The sequence below is a fragment of the Geotrypetes seraphini genome, chromosome 2 (assembly GCF_902459505.1).
Source record: "Geotrypetes seraphini chromosome 2, aGeoSer1.1, whole genome shotgun sequence".
Taxonomy (NCBI): Eukaryota; Metazoa; Chordata; class Amphibia; order Gymnophiona; family Dermophiidae; genus Geotrypetes; species Geotrypetes seraphini.
In genome coordinates, this window is record NC_047085.1 from 473,108,967 (window position 1) to 473,128,576 (window position 19,610).

The window sequence follows — 19,610 nt, forward strand, 5'->3', positions numbered from 1 at the left end:
CTCCAGATGTGGGCGCACCATTGCCCGATACAGCGGCAAAATGACTTCCTTCGTCCTGGTCGTGATACCCTTTTTGATGATACCCAACATTCTGTTCGCTTTCTTTGAGGCTGTCGCACATTGTGCTGATGCTTTCAATGTTGTGTCCACCATCACCCCCAGGTCTCTTTCAAGGTTGCTCACCCCCAGCAATGATCCCCCCATTTTATAGTTGAACATCGGGTTCTTATTCCCTACATGCATGACTTTGCATTTCTCAGTGTTAAAACTCATTTGCCATTTGCTTGCCCAGTCTTCCAATCTCATTAAGTCCCTTTGCAGGTCTTCACAGTCTTCCTTGGTTCTAACCTTGCTGTAGAGTTTAGTGTCGTCCGCAAATTTAATAACCTCACATTTCGTCCCTGTCTCCAAGTCGTTAATAAATATGTTGAGCAGGAGTGGTCCCAGAACCAACCCCTGTGGGACTCCACTCGTGACCCATTGCCATTCTGAGTAATGGCCCTTTACTCCAACCCTTTGTTTCCTGCCTGCCAGCCAGTGTTTGATCCATTGGTGGATATCCCCTTGCACCCCGTGGTTCCACAGCTTCTTTAGCAGCCGTTCGTGTGGTACCTTGTCGAAGGCTTTTTGGAAGTCCAGGTAAATGATGTCTATGGATTCCCCTTTGTCCATCTGGCTGTTTATTCCCTCAAAGAAGTACATCAAGTTCGTGAGGCATGACCTTCCCTTGCAGAAGCCGTGCTGGCTTGCCTTCAGCTGCCCATTGCTTTCTATGTGATCGCAGATGGTGTCCTTAATCAGTGCTTCCATCATCTTTCCTGGAACCGAGGTCAAACTCACCGGCCTGCAGTTTCTCGGGTCACCCCTTGATCCCTTCTTGAAGATGGGTGTGACATTTGCTATTTTCCAGTCCTCTGGGATCTCCCCTGTTTCTAAGGAAAGGTTACATATTTGGCGAAATGTTTCTGCTATTTCGTTTCTCAGCTCTTTTAGTACCCTTGGGTGGATGCCGTCCGGACCTGGTGATTTGTCGCTCTTTAGTCTGTCTATCTGACGGAGGACGTCCTCCCGGCTTACCTCTAGTTTGACCAGCTTCCCATCCCGGTCTCCATGTAAGATCTCCTCGGGTTCTGGAATATTGGATGTGTCCTATTTCGTGAAGACTGACGAGAAGAACTTGTTTAACCTGTCAGCTATCTCTGTTTCCTCCTTCACCACTCCCTTCCTGTCTCCATCATCCAAGGGTCCCACTTCCTCCTTGACCGGTTGTCTCCCCTTCATATACTTGAAGAATGGTTTGAAGTTTCCTACTTTCTCTGCCAGTCTCTCCTCATATTCTCTTTTTGCTTTCCTTATCACTCGGTGACATTCCTTTTGGTGCCTTTTGTGTTCATCCTGGTTGTCCTTGGTTTGGTCCTTTTTCCATTTTCTGAACGGACATGATCGGGCAGGTTAGTGAATCTAGCCCTTAGTCCCACAAACTTTTCTTATTGTTTCTTGAACTTGTTGCACTACCAACTATGCCTGCTTTTGTTTCCTCCTTGCTCCAAATATGAAACCCAATTAGAACAACTCCTTTCCCCGTCCACTTTATTCCTTTCCTTCCCAATTTTGTTACTCTTCTTAAAACTAATCTGTTCATGCTAACTCACAACTGCCATGGCTCTTGTTCTTCTAACTCGCAGCTTTCTTATCTTCCATCTTTTTTTCCACTTTGATAGCTAGAGCAGGTTACTTTTTGATAAAATATTTAAGGTTTACAGGGAGGTCAGGGCTGGGACCAGCTTTCATAAAATCCACTATCTGCATGTTCCACCAGCAATCAGTAATTTGTCCAGGCCATATTTTGGTGTTTACTTAAAGTCTTGTAAGCAAAGAGGGATAAACTCTCTCCATAACAACAGTATTTACAGGCAGAGGCAGTAATAAAAATAGTGTCAATTGCTTGGTCTTTTTTAGATTCTTTAGGCCTTCAGGTCCTTGGAGGCACTTAAGAAAGTCTTTTTATTGCAGTTCTTTTGTCAGTAGGGATGATTCCCCAGATGTGAGCTTATCTGTAAGTTTCTTTATCTTGGCAGATCCTGGGGACTTCTGTCTTATCCCCCTTGCTTCTCAGGTTTGGATCTTCTGTACTGTTTCTGTTTATCCTTCTATGTAAGATGTGATGGTGATCGGATTCCCTGTTCCAATTTCCACCTAAGGAATAATGCAGCAGCCTCAGCAACTCTGTCATTGCTTTCCATTCTTTGCGTCTTCAGGTGCAATGGCTATATGGTATGTTGGCCAGAGAAACAGTGATGAAGGACCAAGAAATACAAACAGAACTGGGTATTTACACCAGCCAAGAAGGGTCTGCTTCCACTATGTCATTCACTGGTCAGGAGAGCCTTCCCCTTTTTCTAAAAGCTGTGAGGGTATTTACAAGTCAAAGTTCACTAATTTAATAGAGCTACTTGAGGTCTCTGGCATCCTCGGATCAAAATCATAGAGGTTTCTACACGTCTTAATACCTAACTTTATTTTTTTTACTTCTATTTGTTTTTGTATCATCTTTGCCAAAAAAATGTAGACAGAATCTATAGATGATAATTGTAAAAAATAAAATATTTTTAAACAATTTACTAAAGTTTGAAAACCGCAAGGGTTAACTCTATCTGCAAAAACCCATTCAAAATGCCTGGTGTGGATTTTGTCATGCACAGAAGCATAGAAAATGATGGTGTTCCACACAATCATTATCTTTTCTGTAAATAAATATCCTTTCACCCTTATCATATGACCTGTTTGTTGTTCCATAGCCTCCTTTTAACTGAAAGAGGCAGCCTTCTGTCTTTTATACCATAGAGGTTTTTAAGATTTTAAATGTCTCTGTCAAATCTCCCCCTCTTTCATCTTCCAAGATGCACATATACTTCTCCCTCCATATTCGCGGTTTCAGCATTCGCGATTTCGATTATTCACGGTTTTTAGCTTGCTGGCTCCTCCTCCCAAATTATATAAGCTTGCATAGAGAAATCGCTGATTCCAAGCGTTTACAGAGAAAATCACTGATTCCCAGCACTTTCTTCAAGTTTCAAGTTTTTATTAGTATTTGATGAATCGCTTATTCGGGTTGCTAAGCGATTTACAATTATATAAAATCATGTTATATACTTTAAACAAGGTAACTTCAGACTTACAAATCAAAGACAGACACGAAACAAGTGGGAAAGAGGGGCAAAGTTACATGTTCATGGTTTAAGAAAAAAAGATTAAAGCTAGGAAAAAACAATAGGATAGCCAAAAATCTTCATCTAAAATTAGATATTAAATGCGTCTTTAAAAAGATAACTTTTAAGAAGTTTTAAAAAAATGATTAAGATCTTTTTCCTCTCTAATATACTGGGGAAGTGAGTTCCATAGCTGGGGGGCCATTACTGAGAACATATCCTGTCTTCTGATACCTATGATTTTCAGTGAAGGGACCGCTAGGAGATTTTGTGATGTCTAACGAAGGGACCAGGAAGTATTGTGGGGAATGAGCATTCTGTCGATGAATTGCGGTTCTTTTAAAGGTTAAAGTTTTAAATACTAAAAGTAATATTTTAAAAGTAATGCGATGACTAATTGGGAGCCAATGGGAGTTGATTAGTAGAGGGGTGACATGATCATATTTTTTCCGGTTGTAGATGAGTTTAACGGCTGTGTTTTGTATTTATTTGTAAACGTCTGTTTTCATTTTGTGTAATATTGATTAAAAGAGAATTACAATAGTTGAGTCTAGCTATAATAAGAGAGTGAATTAATATATTAATCGATTTGGGCTCCAGAAATTTGGAAATAGAGCGTATCATACGTAGTTTGTAAAAGCATATTTTAACTGTGTTACTAAAATGGTCTTGAAATGAGAGTTTATCATCGACGATGACACCTAAGATTTTTAGAGAAGACACTAACTCTAAGGGGATATTGTTAAGAACAAAAGGAGTGCTCAGGAGAAGATCCTTTTTTCAAGAGAAAAGCATCGATTTAGTTTTTTGAATGTTTAAGGCTAGTTTGTTCGAATTAAGCCAATTTCTTATGATCTCGAGTTTCTTATTGATTGCATTTATTTCTTCAATGTTTTCTGGATTTAATGGGTGTAGAAGTTGTATATCGTCTGCGTAAGTGTATGTGGTGAAGCCTATTGATTGACAGATGCTCAATAATGGAGAAAGTAAAGTAAAGGGGAGAGAATGGAACCTTGGGGAATACCATAGGTTAAAGAATAGGCTTTGGAATTTGCCTCTCCTTCAGGAACAGACCAGGTCTCCTACCATGTTATTCGTGGTTTCACTATATTCACGATGGTTTTTAATAGAAAACAGAGAATAACATATGAAAAAGTTATTTGCGGTTTTTCTGTATTTGTGGTTCTGTTAATCCCCTATCACAGCAAATACGGAGGGAGAAGTGTATTTATAATAATAATAATAACTTTATTTTGTATACCGCCATACCCAGAGAGTTCTAGGCGGTTCACAGCAGTTAATAAGATTACACATGAAAATAACGTTGGAATTTACAATTTTTTGGAATGTACATGTCGTTGAAGTTAACAGGAATTTAACGAGATGAAGTCGATTTAAAATACCATCAGTAGGAATATACAAGTAATATACAAGGAGAATACAAGGAGTATGGTACAAGGAGGATTTTTAAGTCTGTCTGCATAAACTACTGACCATTTTAGTAGCTCCTTCTTTACTGAGTCCATTCTTTTTATATCCTTTTCAAAGTGAGGTATCCAGAACGGCACACAGTACTGTATTCTAAATGTAGTATCACTAGAGACTTACAGAGAAGCTATACCGATGTTGTTTCCTGCTGGCTATTCCTTTGCATCCATGCTTTTTTACCAGTGCCTTTTTTAATTAAGATTTTTTTTTTTATATAATATTTCTTTATTGAGCAAGTCGACGACATACAAGGCAATACAAAATAATATACACAACCACAGGTCTAATACAGTCGCCCCCATCATAATGGCAAGTAATAAAAGTCATAAAGCCAAGCAGAAAAACTGGCAAAGAAAAGATACATGCTCAATACTAAATTTTTCGTATTTAGCAAATGAGAACACCCAGAACCCAAACCCCCCAAAGAGAACAAAGGGACCCAAACCAGAACAGCAGGGAAAAAACCATGAAGCCAACAACCTCCCTACCCCCCCAACCCCCCCAACCCATGCGATGTAGTGTATCTCAGATCTCAGGGTAATAAACAAAGAGACCAAGAAAGGAAGCAATAAAGGTAATGCAATAAGAAAAGGAAAGTAAGAAAAAGAGAGAAAGGAACCTACTAACAATTGAGCAACAAACTACGTTCCCGGTGGGGAAGAGAAAGCCAGAACCCCTCCCAGACATCCTGAAACCGGGTCCAAAGGCACTCATCACGCGCCCCCGCCGCCCTCCGCTCTAGTAGAGCCAGGTCATAAAGAGACATATGCCACAAAGAGAAGGACGGAGCACACAACAAACGCCAAAAGACCAAAATGGCCCACTTTGCCAAGAGAAGAGTCTTAAAGACAAACAGTCTCTGCCCCTCAAGGATGCAGGAGAGGGCATCCCCTCCGTAAAAAAGAGCTAAAGAGGGAATACATAGAGGCAACGAAGGGATCAAAGATAGCAGAAAAGTCCATACCCGCTGCCAAAAAGTCTGAGTCACAGGGCAAGCCCAAAACATATGCCCCAAGGTGGCAGGTGCTAGGGAACATTTGGGGCAACCATCATCCTCTGCAAAGCCCGCTCTATAAGCTCGCTGCGGGGAAATAAACGCTCTGTGCAAAAACTTATACTCCTGCTCCCTATGGAGCATATTAACAGAGAGAGAACGCAACAGAACAAAGCATTGAGAAATCAAAGGAGAGGAGATAGGGGAACCCAAGTCAGCACTCCACGCCCCCGCCAACCATTCGACCCTCCCAAACGTCGGGGAAATAGACAGCTCACAAACATAGTAGCGAAGACGCGGAGCCGGATCCTCCCACAAAGCCAAGCTCTGACCAAGAGCCTTTGCTACCGAGACGCGCAGATGAGTCCCTCCCAGACTCGAAACACAATGGCGAAGTTGTAAATAGCCAAAAGTATCTTTCCGATCCAATCCATATAAAGACGCCAAAGCAGCTGGTGGTAAGAGAGTCCCTCCCTCAGTGAGAGCATCCCCCAGTCTACGAATCCCACGGCCGTGCCATAGAAGGAACACCCGATTGTCAGTGCCCGGATTAAATTGTAAATTCCCCACAAGGGGCAACATGGGAGAGATATTATAATTAATACCCAAATGGCGGCACAGCTGTTTCCACAGGAGTCTCATATAAGACCATACTACATGCTCCCGCGTGCCAGAGTCCAGCTGTGCAGAGGAAGCATGCAACAGAAATAGACCAGACAGGGGGGTATAGGAAGTCTCGGTCCACCGGAAACATCAAGAAAGAGGAACTCTCCAGGCACCAGTCACGAATCAGCCGCAGACCATACGCTAGATTGTACGCTCGGAGATCCAGTAATCCAAAGCCCCCCTGCTCCACCGGTAACATCAATGTACTAAGAGACAACCGCGGTCTCCTTCCTTTCCACAAGAAGTTCCGCAAAGCAGCATACAGCGCCTCCAGGTCCCTACGTCGGAGCCAAATGGGCAAGGTCTGAAGCATATAAAGCCATCGGGGCACAATCATCATATTATACAAAAAGATGCGGCCCGCAAGAGAAACCGGCAAAGCACCCCAGAGGCGTAGGCTCTCAACAGAGGTCCGAAGCAAGGGTCGTACATTGAGCTCATATAGGCGGTCCAGGGAGGACGGAATCCAAACACCCAAATATTTCACCTGTTGGGAGGCCTCCTTCAGTGGAAAGTCAGACCACAAATGAGAGACACTCAGGTGAAGCGGCAACGCCTCCGACTTGGATACATTAAGTTTGAGCCCCGAAAGCTCCCCAAACTGCCGAAACAGGTCCAATAAGATCGGGAGGCCGGAAACTGGATCAGTTAAAAGGACCATGATGTCATCTGCGAAGGACATACAGCGCAGGGACGAAGTACCTACCTCCACTCCAACAAGCGCAGGATGGGTACGGATACAGAGTAATAAAAGTTCCAAGAATAGGATATAAAGCAGGGGAGACAAAGGGCATCCCTGTCATGTACCCCGTCGTAAAGAAAAAACCTGCGATGCAACCCCGTTAACCAGTACCGCAGCCTCGGGGCGGGAATATAGGGCACGGAGGGCCCCCATAAAGAACCCAGCCATCCCATACCGATGCAAAAGTGGAAAGAGAAAAGCCCATTCCACCCTGTCAAAGGCCTTTTCTGAGTCAAAACTAATAGCCAATGCGGGCTGGCGCCGAGAGGCGCAATGAGCCAGAGCAAGCAGAAGCTTCCGAACATTGTGTCCCGCCTGGCGACCCTTCACATAGCCCACCTGATCCTTCCCCACCAAAAAAGGAACGAGCGGGGCCAGTCTGTTAGCAAGAACCCGGGCTAGAATCTTGAGATCAACATTAATAAGCGAAATAGGCCTGTACGATTCCACCAACAGGGGGTCCTTGCCCGGTTTAGGTAATACCGTAATCATCGCTTGATTAGAACCAGAAGGAAAATGATCCATAGCCACAGCCGTCTCAAAATACCGACTTAGCGGGTCCGCCACAAATCCCTGAAGAAGGCGATAAAACTCCCAACTAAACCCATCCAGCCCCGGAGATTTACAAAGAGGTAAGTGTTTTATAACCCCCAACACCTCTTCCCTAGTAATAGGGGAGGCTAATAGCTCGCCATCCGCTTCCGAGAGCCGAGGCAAGGGCAACTGGTCTATATATGCTTGGATCCGAGAGTCTCGGTCCACCACCTCCGCCGAATAAAGCGAGCTATAAAAAGCTACAAAAAGTTGTTCCATCTGAGACTGATCTGTTACCAACCGCCCCCCGCCATCCCGTAATGAAGTAATCACAGCGGAACCCCGCCTGGATTTAGTCAGCTGTGCCAACATTCTACCCGGCCGGTTACCAAAACGATGCAATCGGAATTTATAATAAAAAAGAGACTTGCGGGCCCTCTCATGGAGCAGGGCATGGAGTGCCGACTGCGCCACCTGGAAGTCATGCTTGTGGACCAGAGTGGGGGAACTGATGGCCAAACGTCTACTGTCCCTCACCCGACGCTCAAGGACTAAAATTTTTTCCGCCAATAGTTTCTTACGGCGGGCACTATAGGCTATCATAGCCCCACGGAGTACCACCTTAGCGGCCTCCCAAAAAAGACTGCCCTCGCCCACATGCACCCCATTGAACTCAACATAGTCTCTCCACTGCTGTTCCAAATATAGCTTGAAATCCGGATCCGAGTATAGGGCCACCAGGAAACGCCACCGCCCACCGCCTCCCGGAGATCCAGTCGCCAAACCGATATCCATCCAAACTAAGGTATGGTCGGAAATGACCAAAGCACCAATCTCAGCCCCATGCACCGCAGAAAAGGAGGAGCGGGATAGAAAAATAAAATCAATTCTAGAGGAAGAATTATGTACCTTGGAAGTATGGGTAAAATCTCTCTCCCCAGGGTGAAGCGTTCTCCAAACATCAACTACCTCTAGGGCATCCAGCCAAGCCTGAAGCCCATTATCCGACCTCCCCGAAGAGGGAGAGGACCCTCTAGAGGAATCCAGAACAGGATCCAATATAGAGTTAAAATCCCCTAAAAAGATTTTCTGAGCATCATGTATCTGGGGCAGGGACATTAAAACCCCCAGGAGTTTCTTATAAAATGACCTCTGGGCAGTATTAGGGGCATACACGGATGTCATAATAACCGGGCGCTGACACACGGTACCTTGAACAATAACATAGTGACCCTCCGGATCGGACAAGACTCCGGATTCCGTAAACGGAACTGCTTTATGTAATAACAACGCCACCCCAGCTTTAGCCTTAGGAGAGGACGCAGAATAACAACGCCCCACCCCAGATTGTTTCAATTTACCATGTTCATTTTCATTCAGCTTAGTCTCCTGCAGCCCCACTATGTCTGCCTGATGGCGAGCTAGGCATTGCAAGATCTTTGTACGCTTTATAGGGGAGTTAATGCCCGAAACATTCCACGTTACACACCAGAGACCCCTTTTAGCAGGCACACAGAAAAGAAGAACCATACATACCAAGAGAAAAAGAAACCAAAAATCCACTGCCGAGGGTCCCAGCCCTCCCCCCAGCAGTCCATCATCCACAGCACACCCCTACAGCTCATACTCACATCCGCACAGGTCAGGAACCACTCCCTACCCCCCTGTACCCCCCCATCCCACTCACTCCCCCCAATCCCCCCCCACCCATCCCCAACCCACCAGAAACCACCACACCAACAGAGGGACACCAAAAGGCCCAAGCCCCCCTCCCGGCCCCTGAAAGCAGAACCCCAGCAAAGTCATGAAACAGAACAAACAAAGATCAAAACAGGTAACCAAACATATTGGCAGGTCATTGCCCCATCCCGGTCTAGGACAACATACAGGAAAAGACCCAAACAGCCCAAAACCACTGACCAGAAGAAGGAAAAACCCACCAGTTTATAATCTATGTGCAAACAAATAAAACCAGAACAAGTTCACACTGTCCCAGGTATCCAGATAGACAGAACATGGCAGAAAAAACCATCTGGAAGCCCCTCGGAGGAGCTCTCATCACTCCTCACCGGCCCCAGAGCCGCAAACCAGAATGTCCAAGAATGCAAGAGCATCCCCTCAAGTGCGGGTCACCAGGTCTGGGAACCAGACATTCAGCTGTGCTCGGGCCGCAGCACTCGTGTCAAACACCACTGGTTGTCCATTGTAAAGGACCCGGAGCTTGGCAGGAAATTGCAAGGTAAAGCGTAGCTGCTTCTCCACCAGGAGTTTGCAGACGGGCGGAAAGCCTCTCCGCAGAGCCGCCACTTGCGCCGAGTAATCCTGAAACAGCAGAATCCGATGATTCTGGAATAGTAGATCCTTCCGTTGCCGAAAGTTCTTCAAAAGCAAGTCCTTGATGGCGAAATTCAGAACCCTTATCATCACTATTCTGGGTTTAGGCATCCCCTCCTGTTTTCTGCCCAATCTATGCGCCCTCTCAATCCTGAGCGGGCCAAAAACAGAGGATGCCAGCAACTCCTCCGCCAGCCATTTTTCCAGAACAGAAAGTAAGTCCGCATCAGGCACAGACTCCGGAATGCCCACCAGACGCAAGTTATTACGTCTGGAGCGATTCTCCAAATCCTCCAGCTTTTCCGATGTGCTCTGGACAGTACTCTTGAGCTGGCGGAGCTCCTCCTGCACCAGAGTGAGAGAATCCTCTGCAGTGCTCACTCTCTGCTCCACCTCTATCACCCGGTTGTTGAAGGTGGACACAGTAGCTGATAGAGTCGCCAGCGACTCGGTGACTTGATCCAGTCGGGTACCCAAGGCCCAAACCACCGCCTCTGTGAGCCGTGCGACCATGTCATCACACGTGGTATCCGCGGCTTCCGCCGCGCCCGCCATCTTGCCGTCGGCCCCAGGTCCCGACTTCAGCCGCTCACGCTCCTTCTTGCCGCCTTTAGACGCCATCTCCGTGCCTCCTTTCTGAAGAAATCTGTCCATACAACTGCGGTCTCACTGATGCATATGATGGGGTAAATTAGATCGAGGAAGATCGTTCAAAAGGGCCAATGCAGAGGGAGAACTGCGGAGCTCAGGGAAAACACGTCCTCCCTGCGCTCTGCACGGCCACGCCCCCCCTTTAATTAAGATTTTGAAAATTATACTCCAGACAAATTCAGGAAACTCTCTAGGAAGGAAGCATTTCAAAATATAGCCTATATACATCATAAAGAACAAAACTTCATTACCAATGAGCGATGGTATTTTGTTCCTTTCCTTCCCGATTTTGATACTAACATTAAAGGTAACCTAAATTGGAAGTGTAAAACCATCCGCCCCAACAGCTCAGATACATGACCCTATATTTTTTTAGCATTGAATCTTTGCTGCCATACTGTAGACCGTTCCTCAAACTTTGCTAGATCCTCATGCCTACCGTGTTGCAAATTTTTGTATTATCCAGAAACAGACCAACTTTTCCCATCAGCCCTTCTGCAATGTTTACAAAATAATGAAATAGACTGAACCAAGGAGCAATCCCTGTAGCACACAACTAGCGTTTCCTCCATCTTCCCAATGAACTCCATTTATCAATATTCTTTGTCACCTCCCACTCAACCAGTTTCTGACCCAGTCAGTCACTTTTGGGCTCGTATCAGTATAATAGCAAAGATTTAATGCTAACAATAAAGGCTTATGCATTTGGACTGCAAGACTGAAGGAAGCTGTACAATATAGAGGCAAAGATCTTCGTTTTCTCTTCAGTGACGATGAAGCTGTCAGATTCGTGATACTTTGCTGAGAATGCATGAAGTGTTGATACACTATTGATGTTCATATACCATCTGACACTCTGCAAACATAAGAACATAAGACTTGCCGCTGCTGGGTCAGACCAGTGGTCCATCCTGCCCAGCAGTCTGCTCACACGGCGGCCCTCAAGTCAAAGACCGGTGCTCTAAATGAGTCCAGCCTCACCTGAGTACATTCCAGTTTAATAGGAACTTGTCCAACTTTGTCTTGAAACCCTGGAGAGTGTTTTCCCCCTATAACAGACTCCGGAAGAGCATTCCAATTTTCCACCACTCTCTGGGTGAAGAATAATTTCCTTACGTTTGTACGGAATCTATCCCCTTTTCAACTTTAGAGAGTGCCCTCTCGTTCTCCCTACCTTGGAGAGGGTGAACAACCTGCCCTTATTTACTAAGTCTATCCCCTTCAGTACCTTGAATGTTTTGATCATGTCCTCTCTCAATCTCCTCTGCTCGAGGGAGAAAAGGCCCAGTTTCTCTAATCTTTCACTGTGCGGCTTCCCTGCATCAATTTACCTAATTTCAGCAGCCTGCCCTGCATAAGATCGCTGGCTCTAGCGATCTTTGCAAGCTGCCATACGTCGTCCGAGTTGTCTTCTCTCTGCCGCGGTCCCGCCCCTTCTCTGACATCAGAGGAGGGGCGGGACCACGGCAGAGAGAAGACAACTCTGAAGACATATATTATTGAAATCATGTTGGTCCTAGGCTCTGGTTTTTGTTTTCTGCTAGCTCACTTGCATGGCTCTCCTGCCCATGTGACATTTTCTTCTTTCTCCGTGCTCACCATTCATCTTCCATCTCTCTGCCTTCCCTTCTCTCTCCTCCTCCTCCGCAGGCCCAGCATTCCCCCACAAGGGTTCAGCATTCTCTCTCTCTTCCCCTCTAGCTCCAGCCTCCAGTCCAGGGTCTCTCTCTTTCCCTCCAGCACTCTCTCCACCCCATGTGGCCAGCGCCCTCTCTCTCTTCCCTTCCCTCCAGCCATCCCACAGCATATGGCCAGCACCCTTTCTCTCTTTCCTTTCCTCTAGGTCCCCCATCATATATCCAGCACCCTCTCTCTCTTTTCCCTTTCCTTTAGCAGAGGGAACATGTGGCTAACACCATCTCTCTCTTCACTTCCCACCAATTCCAGCCTCAGACAGTCAAATCACATTCCTCCCATCGGGTTCAACATCCTCTCTCCCTTGCCTCCAACTTTCAGCCTCCCCCCAGGTCCATTGGTGACAGCGGAGGTGGATCCAATAGCAACAGTGGTGTGGCAGTGCCCCCTCCCTGACAGCGGCAGAGGAAGCAGCACAGCACCCCACCCTAATGCCTTCTCAGCCCTCACCGCCGATCTTCCCATGCCTAGTCTTGGGCGTTTCCTCTGCCAGAGTCCTTCCTGCTGATGTAACTTTCTATTACTACCTAACGCTGCTCCTGAGCCTGTAACCTCTCATTCCAGATTTTTCCTTCATCTGAAAAAAGCTCATCTCCTATACATTAATGCCATAGAGATATTTAATCATATTTCCTCTCTCCCGCCTTTCTTCTAAAGTATACATATTGAGGTCTATAAGGCTGTCCCCATTCACTTTATGACACAGCCCTCTGGACCAACTCCATCCTATTTATATCTTTTTGAAGGTACGGTGTCCAGAATTGCACGTAGTGTTCTAAATGGGGCCTCACAGGAGACTTATACAATGGCACTGTCACCTCTTTTTTTCTACTGGCCATTCCTTTCTCTATGTACCCGAGCATCCTTCTGATTTTGACCTTTACCTTTTCTACCTGTTTTGCCACTCTAAGATCATCAGATATGATCACCCCTAAGTGTTCACCCTTATATATTTGCAACTTAAGTACAGGACCCTTCATTTTCTGGCATTAAATTTTAGTTGCCAATATCTGGACCATTCTACAAGCTTAGCTAAAACCCTCCTCATGCTATCCACACCCTCCGTGGTGTTTACCCTATTACAGAATTTGTTATCATCCATGAAAAGACAAACCTTACCAGACAGTCCTTCTGCAATATCACTCACAAAGATATTAAAAAGAGCCGGAGCAAAGACAGATCCCTGTGGCACTATAATAACATCCTTTTCCTTGGAGTAGGGTTACCATATGGCTCCAGCAAAAGGAGGACAGATTGAGACATTTGGGTTTTACTTCTGTGGGTGTCTCAATCCATCTTCGTTATTCTGGAGCCATATGGTAACCCTGCCTTGGAGCAGACTCCATGTGCTTTTAGTTTTGTTAGTTCCTCATGATGCAGAATTCTGAAAATTGTTTAAGGGCTATCTAATTTCTCTTCCCCTCTATGGTCCTACTTTCAGCTGTTTGTCTATGAACACACAACTGAAATATTTGTTAAGCAGCTTTGCTTTATCTTCACTTATTCTTCCCCTTCACCTTTGAGGGAGCAAGTTATCAATATCCAGTAAAAAGCAAGCTTTTACTGCACTTTGAATTACCATGAGAGTCACTAACCTGTGGTATCACAATACTATGCTGATTACCATGACAAATGAATAAAGTTGCTTGCAAGCCACTTCACAAGCAGCGTTATGAGTCCCCCAGCATCAACATTACAGTTTTTGGAACAGTTCTTTCTGTAGAAATCCAGGATCTCCCTACTTCTACATGACACTTTCTTCCTATCCTGTCCTTACTGAACAGATTACAGTCTCATGCATCATTTAACACAGTTAATGACGGCAGAAAAAGACACTCGTGGTCCTTCCGGTCTGCCCAACAAGGTGACCAGAGCCTCATCCACCTGCCAATGTAAGCCCAGGACACCCATGTTTAAATGCTGGTTGTGAAGTCAAATATCCCAGCCACATTTAATCTTCTGCAGTTTTCATAGATCTTTTTATTTTTCCAGCCTTAATTCTGACAATGAGACTGAATTCTTGTTTGGAGTATCCTGGTAGCCCAAAGGGTATTGACTGTCATTGGATAACAAATGAATCTTCAGAAGTGAAATGTATTGAGGGCCCTTTTTCTTTTGCAAAACTGCAGAAAATGCACCAAAGCATTTTTTAAAATTAACTGCAGTAGTGATTTTCCTGCAGCAAATGCACCAAAGCTTATAGGAATTGGATGGGCTTCGGTGCATTTGCCATGGGAGAATCACTACTGCAGTTAATAAAAAAAAATGCCCCGAGAGTTCTTTCCATTGTGTTAATTACTATTGACTTTTTCTAGAATGTGTCTTCTAAAGCTCTGAATTTCTATTCCAGCGATTCACTGGAAACCAGATAGCAAAGATTTATAAGCATAATCCTGCAGTTTACGGACAATCTGAGGTTGGTTAAACTTCATTTCCTTAATTGGAAATCATATGATTTGTTTATTTTTATGCCTGAGAACAGTTTGAAGGGGCAGTACTTGCAAACATCTTTGGAAAATAATTTTAGTTGATGGTTAAGAGAAACAGAATCATTATTGTTTACAAGATACGTAGATCTTTTTGTTGCCTACTAAAACACTGCTATGTCACTATACATTTTTAATGCACTATAGTAAATAGGCCTTATTATCTAACTACTGGAAATGTGACTGTTAACTTGCATTCATTATGTGTGTTTTATATTGGTGGTTTTCTGCCCAGTTCTCGGGGACTACCTGGCCAGTCAGGTTTTCAGCCTATCTGTAATGAATATGCATTAAATAGATTTGCATGCTCTGCCTTCTTGATACAATTCATTTTCAATATTTTAAATACTAAATGAGCTTAATAAATAATTATTTCTTAATTTATTCTTAATTATCAATACTTAGCTTTAGTTTTGTGGTCACTGTTAGGGACTGCTTTTGCCAACATGTTTCACGTCAAACGCTCTTTCAAGGCTGGGTCCCTATGAGGAAACAGCCAAATTAACAGAGCACACATAACAAATTATAAAACACTTATTGAAAACAGCTTTTTGTACCATATAACTATTTTCCTACCTAGTAGTGAAATGCCATCGATCTTGACCACAACTTTATACCAGTAAAGATGGTGGCGGTTTGGAAAATTCCCTTTTTAACACCCCACGTAAGGAATCAGCTGAGAGTGACGTACTGACGTCATCTCTCTTGTTTACTTGATGATCCATGGAGGTGAACATTTTAAACTATCGCTGCCTAATCAGAATGAATAAGACCTCGCTTTCAATATATAGAAAATATCATCCCCCCTCTTCTTATAACTATTATTTTTACAAATATATTCCACCTTCTTGATATGCATATACATTGTGGAAAAGCTGACTGGTGGTCCCTGAGGACTGGTTTTCATTGAACTGTTGCATACCACAACAGAGGATGCTTCCCAAAAGCCAGAAATGCATGCAGATCCTTTGTCATGTTTTCCATTCCCTCCAGGGTGTCCAGTCTGTTACAAATCTTGGTATGATCTGCAAAAGGGCAAACCTTACCTTCTAACCCTTCAGCAATGTCGCTCGTAAACATATTGGACAGAATCGGCCAGATCCATGACAGCTTTTTAGGAGGTCGTGAGCAGTTGAGGCTCCTACCTTCCTAAAATGTTGAAGCCTTTTGGGGATCTTTTGTCCGGTGAATATGGACAAAAGACTGGGGAAAATTAGAGAACCTCCCCCGGCCTCTTCTACACTTGCGATTGGTCTTTGCATTTTTTTGAAAGAGTGAAAAATCGATTCACCTTCTACAGTTCTCGGGATTTTGTTAGAACACATTAAAGTTTGTTAACCGATTAAGTTGCACGTGCAAATCTGCAATGTGCACAGATATGGTTGCGCAACTTTGGTCACCGAATGTAGAATCCAGAGGAAAGAGTGCAAAAACTTAGCACACTTCAGTAAATAGGTCCCTAGGTCTCACATGCAACCCACACCACTGGCCACACAGAGAAGACAGGTCTTCTGTGTGATTCCTTTAGTATAGATGTTCTGGAGATAATTTATTATACACTGACATATAAAAACATGAAAATTCAATTAAAAAAGTACAATGATAAAAAATACAGTGATAAAAATCCAACCGGACCCTACACGGTCCGTGTTTCGGCGAACACACCTTCCTCAGGGGTCTAATGGTTTGCAAACTCACATATAAAGAATTGGTCTATTGTCTTTAAACATGTGAGCAAAGAACACTCAGACAAGCTGAAGTAGCAAAAAAACGCTTGCTCACATGTTTAAAGACAATAGACCAATTCTTTATATGTGAGTTTGCAAACCATTGGACCCCTGAGGAAGGCGTGTTCGCCGAAACACGGACCGTGTAGGGACCGGTTGGATTTTTATCACTGTATTTTTTATCATTGTACTTTTTTAAATTTAATTTTCATGTTTTTATATGTCAGTGTATAATAAATTATCTCCAGAACATCTGTATCCACAATTTTTTGTTTTTATCGGTGGATTGTTTTCACTGTGGATCATTGGGTCTCCCCATTTTTCTTTGTTGATTCCTTTAGTAGAGCGAGTTATATGGGGAGTGAAAAAAGTTTCACCCAAGTTAATTATTAAAAATATTTTATCAGTTCCCTTTCTCTAATTTGCCTAAGGTGGTGTACATTAAACTTCTGTCCCTCTTTTCCAGTGCGGAGCAATTTAAATTCCTGATCTTTAAAAGCTGTCTAGCTGTGCCTGTGCAAACATTCTAATCTTTTTGCGTTCTTTCTCTTGCAGAGAATCTCCTTGGTCAGTAGTTTTGCAGCATCCCTTTTTCTGGGCAATTATGCATCTGTTGACTACAGTGATGGTAAGTGATGTTTCGTGCGGTGTTTTTTTTGTTTTGTTTTGTAATAGGACCTTTCTCCCTGCATTCTTTCCAGAGATCATGGTTAGCAAGTCTTGAAGTATTTCTGTCCTTTGAAAAAGGCCAACCCCAACTCCGCCTCAAAAATTCACTTGACAAATTCGAGACTAAACTAAAAACGTTCTTATTCCAAAACGCATACCATAGCGTCTAAATATTTCCTTTCCAACAGTCTGCAAAATAAACATGAACCGCTTTTAAGAAGCGATCCCCATTCCTTGTGATTTATCCTCCCCCATCTTCCCTTTTATTAATTTAGAAGGGACATGATAGAGACTTACAAGATCATGAAAGTCATAGAGAAAGTGGAGAGGGACAGATTCTTCAAACTTTCAGAAACTACAAGAACGAGAGGGCATATGGAAAAATTAAGAGGGGACAGATTCTTCACCCAAAGGGTGGTGGACACCTGGAATACGCTTCCAGAGGGTGTGATAGGACAGAGTACGGTATTGGGGTTCAAGAAGGGATTGGATGAATTCTTGAAGAAAAAAGGGATAGAAGAGTATAGATAGAGGATCACTATACAGCTCCTGGACCTGATGGGCCTCCGCGTGAGCAGACTGCTGGACAAGATGGACCTCTGTTCTTACCCAGCAGAGGCACTGCTTATGTTCTTATGTAATTATTAATTTTCCGCTCCCCCTTTACCCTCAAGCTCATGCTCGTATTTGTAATTTGTCTATTTAATGTTCACATTCCCCCCCCTACAAAAATTTATTTTAACCTTTCATTTTTAGCATTCTAAGCCAGCCAGGTGTACGTCGATGGTCGATATATTAAAATTAATTAAACTTGAAACTTTGGTTTGCTTCCTTTTACCTTTCCTTAATAGCACATGTTATTTTAGGCTATTTTTATTGTTAGGATTGTTGTGATTTACATGATATTGCGTTTTTAAATAAAAATATTATCAGTGATTTTATGTTGTATGTTATTTGTCAGAATTGTTAGATGTAGTGGGATACAAATTTTTTAAATATATTTTAAAAACCGTATAACTTACAAAAGAATTTGTGTTTAAATAATAAACTTCCCTCTAAGTGAGAAAGGCATAGGGTACAGTTCTATGGAGTGGTGCCTGAGGTAAGCGCCAATTACATGCATCAAATTGATAGTTAGGTGCCTATATGCATTAGGTGCTATTCTGTAAGGAAGCACTTAAGTGCCATAGGATCTAACTAGGGGGGGATGTGTGCATGGATAGAGCATGAGCAGGCTGCAACCCTCATATCCTAGGTTTTGGGCTGTTTTGAAGGCTCAGGATTTTCCACCTTTTGGGTGCTTCAGGGACTGAAGTTCTTCTCTCCTTCCTTTATACTGTCTAATTGGAGTTCCTTTCTATTCACTATGATTCTAAACTGCTTTGCTGGATTGTTATGAATGGTGGTATATAAGCATTGTAAACAACATAAACATAAGCATGTCTCTCAGTTATGCATGTAGTTGATAGAATACTATAAACTACACGCATCACGTCTGCCATTAACAAGGAATAAGAGAATGTACCTAATCATGGGTTTACCAATGCCAGCCTTACATTAGTATTCTATACTGGAATCTTGATGCCAAGATGCTCTTATAGTTTTGGTGTTAAGTGTATGCAATTTGGATGCCCAGACTGAGGTGCCAATTTATAGAATTGCCCTTGGAGGGGGACATTCTATAAATGGTGCAAAAAAGTAGGTGCCGATAAAAGTCAGTGCTCAATGTTTTTCTGTAAAGGGCACTCTGGGATGAACATCAAATTCCGTTCTCAGGTTTTGATGTGAGGACTAATGTCAGCTGAAACCTGGTGTAAACAGGGCTGGATTAAAGGGTAGGCCCAGTAGGCACGTGCTTTGGGCCCAAAAACATCAGGGGGGCTCCAGGGCCAGCGTTAGGGGGGAGCAAACAGGGCAGCTGCCCTGGACCTCACAGTTGCAGGGGGCTCTAACACTGCACGCACCAGCTTCCTTTCTCCTCCTTCCCCCTCATGACTTAACTTCCTGTTTTGGAGAAGAAGGGAAGCTGGTGCGTGCAATGTTAGAGCCCCACGGCCTGGGTTCAGTTCACTTATTGGTGGTGGGTCAGAGGGCAACGAGGGAGAGGAAGAGAGGGAAGCTGACCTCACCTCAGCAGGCAGTCGGGGGCCCAGGAGGAAGAAAAGAATTTGTGAGGGGAAGAGCGATGGGCCCTAAGGGGGCTCCTTACCATGAGTGGCTCCTTGAGCTCCGGGGCTGGCAGGTGGACATGTTAGGAGCAGCCCATTCGCTCCTGTAGTGACAGCTTTTGGCAGTGGCAACAGTCACAGTTGGCTGCTCTTGCTGGCATTGGGCCTTCCTCTCTGCCGAGTCCCACCTACTTCCTGTTTCTGGCAGTGAGGAAGGCCAGAAGCTAACAAGAACAGCGAGTTATGA

General features: G+C 44.0%; 1 protein-coding gene across 6 annotated transcripts in view; it reads left to right on the top strand.

The window, feature by feature from the left end:
- XYLB (xylulokinase) overlaps positions 1 to 19,610 on the top strand; it is a 162,742-nt gene that overhangs the window by 51,471 nt on the left and 91,661 nt on the right. For all 6 annotated transcript variants that reach the window (XM_033931698.1, XM_033931697.1, XM_033931696.1 and 3 more), the window contains 2 exons: positions 14,664 to 14,729; positions 17,082 to 17,154. In XM_033931698.1, coding sequence (XP_033787589.1) covers positions 14,664 to 14,729; positions 17,082 to 17,154 — 139 coding nt within the window. The remainder of the gene's footprint in view (positions 1 to 14,663; positions 14,730 to 17,081; positions 17,155 to 19,610) is intronic.